This window comes from Neopelma chrysocephalum, unplaced genomic scaffold, assembly GCF_003984885.1.
Source record: "Neopelma chrysocephalum unplaced genomic scaffold, ASM398488v2 Primary Assembly neopelma1_364, whole genome shotgun sequence".
NCBI classification, from domain to species: domain Eukaryota; kingdom Metazoa; phylum Chordata; class Aves; order Passeriformes; family Pipridae; genus Neopelma; species Neopelma chrysocephalum.
In genome coordinates this window covers 1-9217 of record NW_020898028.1, presented here as the reverse complement: position 1 = coordinate 9217, position 9217 = coordinate 1, and the positions used below count along the sequence as shown (strand labels likewise).

Sequence of the window (9217 nt, the reverse complement as noted above, 5' to 3'; positions counted from 1 at the left end):
CACTGGGATTCGCCGCTACCAAGACAAGATACGGGACTGCATGAAGGAACTGGACTTTATCTTCCGGGAACTGCAAGGTGAGCTGCCCCGACCCACCGGCCTTGTGCCGCTGACCCGCTGGAAAACAGCCATCCATGGGACCCAACAGTCCTGGCTGATGGCCACTGACCAGCATCTGCTTTAACCAGGGTGTGTACGTGGCCTTGAGGGGCTGCTGTGGATTCGTGTGGGATCTTGGGAGTGTTGGAAAGGGGAGGGAAAAGGGGGCAGAAAGACTGTTTCTGCAGATAACAAAGAAGAAGTCTGTTCCTAAGCAGTGCAAGGCCAGTTTCTCCTCTGATGTGATTTCCTACTCCCACCGACTTCCCATGTCTTTGGGTGCTCAATCATGCTTTCAAGAAGTGTGCTCTTCATTTGCCCACCCCTATCCCCACCTAGCTGATCTCTGACCATGAGATCCAGGGATACAGTACCAAGCCCTAACCTTGAATTTCTTGCCAGCTTTGTTAAACATTCTTCTCCATTTTTTTTTCAGATAAACTCACCAAACAAATGAAGTGTAACAGGTAAATCCTTTTCTTTCCTTAAAAAATGTTCCTGACAAATTTCTCCAGCAGTTTTTTATTTAAGGACCCTATGTCCTGTGCTTCTCTGCTTCAGTTTCAAGGAGAGCCAAGCAGAGTGTGGAAGGCTGTCCTTCCTCTCAGAAGGGGAGGGTCAGGTCTATTCACATCTTCTTATTTTGCTGTTAACAAGATGTGATTTGTGTTTCATGAGGCACTAACATTCAACACTGTTTCTTTACAGTGGGGCTTTGGCTATTGGTACCTCTTCAAACTCCTAAGTGTTAGAAAATACTGTTTATTCCTCAGGACTCTGGCTTGGCGCTGTGAGTCTTGCAGAGAAAATCTCTCACCTAAAAATGTGAAGAGCATTTTGTTGCATGCATCTCCTCTCCTTGCCAGAGGTGAAGCAGCAGAGGTGGAGCCTCAGGGCACAGCTCTCCAAATCTGCACTGGGCAGAAATCTCTGGGAACTCACCAGAGAAATCATTTCTCTTCAGCCTGAGGGAGACACTGGGTTTGCTTCAGCACTCAGGAAAAGTCTGAGCCTGTTCCAAGGAAAGACCACAGAGGGGTTCCCACCAACTGAGCAGAAGCTGGAGCAAACCCAGTGCCTGAAAGGATTCCCAGACAAATGCAAATGCTGCAGGAGATATGAAATGTGTGAACAGTATTTCTCTTAAGACAGCGCTAGTCCAATGCTCCAATATATTTCTGCTGGGCACAGTGGTGCATCTTTTCTCCTAGCTTTTCTGAATAAATGTTATTTAGAAGTTATATAAAAGATTTTTTTAATTCTTTTTTTTTATTGCTGAAACTGTTGCAGAGTTAATCAAAACTGATCATTAGAAGTAGAGTGGCTAAGGCTTGAGGAAGCCGTAGGCCCAAAGTGGTAGTTAGAGTTAACAATATAGTTGTAAGAATGGAATATGCTGAAGGAGTGGAAACAGTAATCAAAGGGTTTAGCCAAGCATGTATATAACGATTTGTTGCCTTAGATAGATATGTTTGTGGTTAGGGTTTGTTAAACTGTTTCTAGGAGCAAGACAGCTGGAACAGATTTTCGACTGGGGGTAGATGATTATCAATTGTTATCAGTATGAAGTATGAGCTTGTTTGTAACTGAATGAAACTGTTTTGCTGTGGAAACTGCACGTAAACTTGTTTGTGTAAAAGTATAAAAGCTGAACTGAGAATGAGGGTCTTTGGAATCCTGACTTGGGACGTTAGTCCTCAGGTTCCCGGGCCCCGAATAAAGCACCGCATAAACCGGCACTCGGTTTGTGTCTTTGTTACGGGCAACAAAACTGCAGTTTACAAACGAGTTTTTCTTAATCCATAAATTCTGAAGAAAATCCTACTTTCTTCACCGCTGTGGCAGTTTGAGCCGTTTGGCAGTTTTTAATTTTTGGAGCAAATCTAGAGGTATTTTTTTAATCAGTGTACATGTCCATTCATTTGTCTTGTGAGCTCAGTCTTCTACAGACATACCAATGGCTGTGCTCTATATGGAATGAGACAGCTACTCAAAATGGAGGGAAAAGAAATATCGTTTTCTGAGGCAATACGAAGCTCTACTTGGCAGCAACTTGCCAAGTGTGTTATTAACATAGCAATAAAATATGCCCATTATTACAGTAAGTGAAACTTTTCCATCTTGTGTATTCCTACAGCACAAAACCAAATCAAAGGATCGGCGTGTGACAGATATAAACAAAATTTTTGATTCACATACGGCCAGAAGAAAAAGAGAGGTGAAAAACAAACATCAGAACTGAGATGGAAAGGAAAAGTTAAATATTGTTTAAAATTACCTTTAATGATGAGAATCTGCCAAGTGTCTTGACCTCCCCTGTATCCCTTGCATTACATAAGTGTAAGAAAATCTCTGACTGCTGTTGTTTTCCAAACTCTGGGCTGTATCATCTCGTGGTTCTCATTATACTTATGCACTATTATTTGTGGTGATTCCGTTGTCCTTAGGTGGCTGGATAACCAAAGAAGTGGTGCAGGTAAGCAAGGCTGCATGATTTCATACCATTACCAGGAATTGGTTCTGCAGAGCGTTGTTTGTAGATGGCTGCAGTAGAAAGCTGTTCAGGACCATGCTACAGATTTGGATTATCACATTCAGCACAAGTTTCTTGGGAGCAGTATTATCTTTGTATGGATCAACCTCTAGGCAACATTTTAACACTTCCACAGAGTGTTCAAAGAGCCATGGAAACCACCACGGTCAGTAGCACACAAAGATGCTTTACCAGCCCCATCTCCATGGGCACAGATCATAGAATCACAGAATATGCTGAGTTGGAAGGGACCCACAAGGATCATCAGTTCCAACTCCTGGCCCTGCAGAGGACACCACAACAATCCCACCCTGTCCCAAACAGCTGCTGCTTGGACTTCATTTCACTGCCCAGTGAGCTGTCCTGGGCTGCTCTTTGGAGCTGCAGCTCCCACCTGTGCCTTGAGCACCGACACCAAATGCTGCCCTGGGCTCTGCTAGGTGCAGGAGCTCCCCACTCCCTGACACAGACCTCAGCTTTGGGCCACTCAAGGTCTGTACAGGGGCTCTGGAGGCTGCACTTTAAGTAATGGATGCATTTGCCCACTCTCAGCATTTATCAGTCCCAGTTTGTTGTCCAGGTCCATCCAGGTGTCTTTGAAGAGGCAAACAGGGGCAGATTTGGTTCTTTTCCTCCCTGCCAGCTCGGGGACCTCTCTCCCTGCTGGTCCAGCTGTCCGGGCCTCCCTGCCCGCAGCAGCTGCCCCATGCCCACAGGGACTCCTCCCAGCTTTCCTTCCCACTCCGAGTCCTGGCTGCTGCATCCCTGTGTAAGCAGGGGTGGACTATTTGCCCTGTTACCCTTGAAGCAGCCAAGCTCCCAGCTCTGAGCTGCTGAATGGAATTCAGCTGTGACCAATTCACGTGGCAGGCGAGATGCAGGAAGCGCGGCGGAGGAGAGGGAAGACCCTCCCTTTAAGGGGGAGGAGGCAGCAGCATTTCGCCCGCAGTGCAAACGACAGGCCCTGCTCCCGTCCCGCTTTCAGTTTCGTTTCCCACCAGTGCCTCCTCCTTGCCCTCAGCGCTGTCTCGAGGCTCAGGCGCCATGGCCGAGGCGGGTGCTGCGGCCAGGCTGAAGGACGAGCTGACCTGCCCCATCTGCCTGGACATTTACAGGAACCCCGTGTCCCTGGGGTGCGGTCACAGCTTCTGCGAGGAGTGCATCCAGAAGGAGCAGAAATGCCAGCAGGGCTCTTCCAGGTGCCCCCTCTGCCTTTCCCCCGCAGGCCTCACTGAGGAGCTGAAGCCCAACTTCCATCTCCGCAACATAGTGGAGAACTTTTTGGATGCTTCTGTTCATCAAGAGGAGGAAAAGCAGGAAGTGCAATGCAAAGAGGAGGAGGAAAGTTTGGGGCAGCAAGCGGAGGTGATCCTGTGTGATTTCTGCCTTCAGGAGCCCCATCCAGCTGTGAAGACTTGCCTGACCTGCGAGGCCTCTCTGTGCCAAGCCCACCTGAGCAAGCACAGCACAAAGAACACCCAGAAGAACCACGTCCTGGTGGAGCCCTGTGGTGCCCAGGTTTTGGCTGAGAGGAAATGCCCCCAGCACGGCAAATTGCTGGAATGCTACTGCGAGATGGACAAGGTCTGCATCTGCCTGCTGTGCTCTGTCCTCAGCTCCCACAGGGAGCACAAGATCATCAGTTTGGAGGAGGCTTTTGGCCAAGCCCAGGTAAGAGGCTGCCGGGACAGCGGCTCGGGCATGGATTGCACTAGGAAAACCACGGGGGGCTGCGGCGCGGAGAGCTGCCCGCAGCACAGGGCTGGAACTCCTGCCGAGTTTCAGAACTGCAGACCCAGCATGGGGTTAAATTCCCATCTTGGGCTTTTATTCTCAGTTTAGACCCAGGTTCTCTCTGGGCTTGCCCCCTGGGATGTAAAACGAGATGTTGTAAACACTTTCTTCCTATCCTGAGGGGAAAGTTTGGGCAAACTGGTGGGACCAAGTGCTCGTGGCTTTGGTGCACTTCCAAGCCAAAGATCAGCCTGAGCCGCAATTATGCAAAGAAAATTGATGAGAGAGTAGCAGAAGGGAAGCTGAGAGCAGCAGAAGTAGCTTTATGTGTGGCTACTATACATGAACAGTTTTCAGTTTCAGATTGTTTTTCTTGTGCTAGTAATTGAGGCATTTGTTCAGGGATAAAATCGTGCAGCAAACCTTTCTGTATTGATTTGTCCTGAGAGCATGCAGTGAGCAAACCTTTGGCAAGTCTAGCTTAGCCCATGTCTATAAAATGCACGTATGTGAGTCCTATCCTGATATCTCCCACTGGTTATATTTGTAGCGTGTTCTTCCCAAAACTCTAGAAGAGGTGAAAAACTATGAAGCTGCGCTGGATAGAAGCATAGCAAACCTGCTGGAACAAGCAGAGGAAGTAAAGGTTTGTTCCAAGACCCCTATCACTGTGGGGATGGTTGCATGCTGGTAACTGATAAGGTTTTCTGTTGCCCTTTCCCAGATCATGGATTCTGAAGCTTTTTTAGATCGTGGATGGTTTCTTATGTATTTTTGAGGTTTCTTCTTTGAGGGAGGGTGATGAACAACTTTCTTATCGGTCTGGGAGGTACATTCTTAGTTAAGCTTGAAAGTTGTTAAATCCGTGCCTCCTGATGAGTGATTGGTGTGTGGCTTTTTTATTTTTCCAACCTTTTTCAATTTTTAGTTACTTCTCTCATCCCAGAAAAGAACAGGCCCTTTTCTGAGTGAGAGCTCATGTGGAAAATGTCCCTACACAGTCCCTTACAGCTTTGAAAGTGTTTTCTTAATAGACTAAGGAGAGTCTGCAGAGGGAACAGCTGGAGAGCCTATTCAAAGAGATCAGTCTGCAGCTAGAGAAAAAAAAAAGTGAGATCCTGAAAGCTCTCAGTGACTATGAGAACCAAGAAGTTTCTCGGATTCATATGGAGTTAAAGAACCACAGAGAGCAGAAGAATTCAGCCAGCCATGATGTTCAGGAGCTGGAGGCTCTGAGAAATCAGAAAGATGTACTTCTTTTCACCAGGGTACCTAACAGCATCCCCCTTCCCAGAGATACACAGCTCTTGGGCTGGCCTGTGCCTGTGCTATGCTAATTCTACTTTCAAAATGTCTTTACAGGCTTTTTCAGCAATTCAAGCCAGGTAAGATCTTCCCAAGGTTTAATATCTTTACTGATGATCTGCACGAGGGGATCGCGTGCACCCTCAGTAAGTTGGGCGGGATGTTGATCTGCTGGAGGGCATGAAGGCTCTGCAGAGGGATCTGGACGGGCTGGATCGACGGGCCGAGGACAACTGCATGAGGTTCAATAAGGCAAAACGCCAGGTCCTGCATGTGGGTCACAACAACCCCAGCTACAGGCTGGGGGAAGAGTGGCTGGAAAGCTGCCTGGTGGGAAAGGACCTGGGGGTGCTGGTCAGCAGCAGCTGAACAATGAGGCCACACCTCGAGTGCTGTGTCCACTTCTGGGCCCCTCATGGCAAGAAAGACATTGAGGGACTGGAGCGTGTCCAGAGAAGGACAACAGATTTGGGGAAGGGTCTGGAGAGTCAGTCATGTGAGGAGTGGCTGAGGGAGCTGGAGGGGCTCAGCCTGCAGAAAAGGAGACTCAGGGAGGACCTTCTCACTCTCTCCAACTCCCTGACAGGAGTGTGGAGCCAGGTGGAGGTTGGGCTCTGCTCCCAGGGAACAAGGGACAGGATGAGAGGACATAGTCTCACGCTGTGCCAAGGGAGATTGAGTTGGACATTGGGAGGAATTTCTTCACAGAAGGGGCGATTAAACATTGGAAGGGGCTGCCCAGGGAGGTGGTGGAGTCCCCATCCCTGGAGGTGTTCAAGGAACAACTGGAGTTGGCACTCAGTGCTCTGGTCTTGTTGACAAGGTGAGGATGGGTCACAGGTTGGACTTGATGATCTTGGAGGTCTTTTCCAACCTTAATGATTTTATGATTCTATGGTTCTATGATTCTTTCTGCATGTATTAGGGAACGCAAGCCAGTTCCTATCACGGATGGTGTGAAACTGCCAAACCCACCTATTGCTTTGGATAAAGCAAAAACACGCAATATTCTAAGCCTTTTCCGACAATTCCTTTCAAAGATGGAGTCCTCAATTAAACCACCACCTGGTAAGTGATCATTTCACTATAGCAAAAGCAAGATGGAAAAGTCAACAAAACATCTTTAAGAAAGGGTTGTAATACAAGACACCAAGTACACGAAGTACCCCTAGAAGTGTTGTTTCCTAACTTTGTATGCTTATTTGCATACAAATGCAAATGTGTCTACAGAAAGGGCAACTTGTCCTGGGCTTCAGTGTTTTGGGGCATGCCTTGGATCCACCCTGTTAAAACAGGCTCTGGGTTAAGAGGTGTGGAATTTCTAGGAGTTTTCTGTGAGGATTAAAAGAAGATAATAGCAACTCCTCCCCTGTCTGTGGCATCCCTTTGATTCAAGGGGAAAGTTGAGAACTCATCACAACAGCAGAAGGTGGAGTTTGTTTATGACATAAATACTCTGCTCTTTCTGTGCAAATAATTCTGCTTTTTTGTAATGCTTTGTATGCTCAACCTACAATCCCAGAGCTGTACCTGGTGGGGCATTTGTCCAACTGAATGAAAAAAATCAGGGTTCCCTTGTTACTGCTCTCTTGATGGTGCTTCAGCCCTCACTGACAGTGAGAGTGAGCCGTGGGTCAAGGCTGAGACAGCTGGGGTTGGAGCGTGTGTGACAGTGAGTGATGTGCACACCTAACTGGCCACCATCTGTAACAGCCTTGGGTACACTAAGAAGCACACTGTGCTAAAACTGAAAGAGCAGCATTTCCCAAAATGTGCTGTCCACCCACGTCAGAATTACATAGGAGCAACTAAGAGAGTGCAGAAGGTGTTTCAGTTATGTTACGATCTGCTTAAATATTGCAGAAAGAACTTTTAGTTTCGAATATTCCCTTGAGCAAAATTAAAACTCATACAAGTTATCTGTTGATACCAAAACTGTTTTTATTAATTGCTAAGAGATGCAAAGAGAAAGAGGAAAAAATAAGAAAAGGTTGGAAATGCTAAGATTACTTTTAGAAGCAGAGAAAAGATTACCACCAAACTACCTTTTTCGTTTAACTGGTCTGTAGTGTGGGGGGGGCAGAGAGAGAAAAGCAGTTTTCTGCCTTTTTTTTTCTCTGTCTCTGCCGCTTTTTGGTGTTATCTCTTTAGCAGCAGGGGGTCTTTCACAGCTTCAGTTCTCTGGAATGCAGCCAGGATGTGAGCTCCTCGGCTCACACCGGCCGTGTCCCAGGCTGTGTAGAGGTCTCGGTCCAGTTGTACCTCTCTGCCTTCAGACGTATGGTCAGGGTGGAGGACTTACGCAGGTGGCACGGTGGATCCCAGTCCATTTCAAGACGGCAGAGATCCAGTCTTCTGGTGACAGGCAGGCAGCTTATGGTGGCAGGAGGAAAGGTGAGGGCGAGGCGGGGGAGAGACCCTCAGCTGCTATAGCCAATTGTCTTTCCCACTCCTCTTTCCCTGCTATTCCCAAGTTTCTCTTCACCTCTTATAGTGTTCAAAGGAGGTTGTCTGTGGTGTTTTGGCACGTAGCCCTGTTCAGATGTTTGAAGAGATATGATAACCATGAACAATAACAGGATCTTTTGGCAGGAAGACTCCAGTGGGAAATTCTGGTGAGAACTTCTGGTGGAAAACTGACACAGAAGTTTTGGTAGGAAGTTTTTGACAGGCAGAAACAATGGTGAAACATAATTTTTGGCATTTGTATGTTATCTGTTTGTTACAGGTTAACATATGTTTTGGGTGGGTTGGACTTGGATGACTTGGATTGACTTGGATGAGTTGGATTGGGAAGTCCAGCTTTCATCAATGCACAATTATCTGTTAATCATAATGTGTTTTTTCTCTTTCTCTATATTTTAAAGGCGTGCCGTTTTCAACTCCTCACAGTGGTACAGGTGGACCCCAGCATCCACATTACCCACCTAGTTTTTCCTCTACCACTGGCTTGTCCTTTGGCTGTAACTCCTTCCAAGGCAGTTCTTCAAATCCTGGTTTTTCCTCTTCCACTGGCCTCTTTGGCAGCAGCTCTTCAAATCCTGGTTTTTCCTCTTCCACTGGCCTCTTTGGCAGCAGCTCTTCAAATCCTGGTTTTTCCTCTTCCACTGGCCTCTTTGGCGGCAGCTCTTCAAATCCTGGTTTTTCCTCTTCCCCTGGCCTCTTTGGCAGTAGCTCTTCAAATACTGGCTTTGGTGAGTTTGCTTGGAAATTCTGAAAAATTTGTAAAACCTCTGGGTTGAGATAAGAGCAGTTTGATAACTGAAACAAAGCAAAATATAATAATAAAGATACTACTACTAATGATAACAGTCATAAAAAGGAGCTAAGAGAGTGAGAAAAGCCAACTAAAACAAGTGATGCACAATAAAATTGCTCCCCACCTGCCCACTCCCAGCCAAAACCAGGGCAGGACTCAAATATGTGCAGTGCTGTCCCAGACGTGCAGAGTGTCCAGAGTTTCTGGGAGGTGAACACCAACAATGAGAGCTGCTGGAAGCTTGAAATCATTTGTGCCCTGTCTGAGTGCTGCCTGCAAGTGCCTCA

At 47.1% G+C, this 9217-nt stretch overlaps 1 protein-coding gene and 1 long non-coding RNA gene across 2 annotated transcripts; both read left to right on the top strand.

The window, feature by feature from the left end:
• Positions 1–4: 4 nt before the first annotated feature.
• On the top strand, positions 5–2425 carry LOC113978851. The gene is made up of 3 exons (XR_003537671.1): positions 5–77; positions 536–566; positions 2237–2425. It is a non-coding gene; the product is annotated as an uncharacterized LOC113978851 (long non-coding RNA).
• Positions 2426–3001: 576 nt separating this feature from the next.
• Positions 3002–8865, top strand: LOC113978850 (probable E3 ubiquitin-protein ligase MID2; the record flags this gene model as incomplete). The annotated part of the gene is made up of 6 exons (XM_027706109.1): positions 3002–4303; positions 4917–5012; positions 5401–5634; positions 5729–5751; positions 6597–6739; positions 8539–8865. Coding segments are annotated over exons 1-6 (1450 nt in total), but the record flags the coding sequence as incomplete, so codon positions are not given.
• Between the last annotated feature and the right edge of the window lie 352 nt (positions 8866–9217).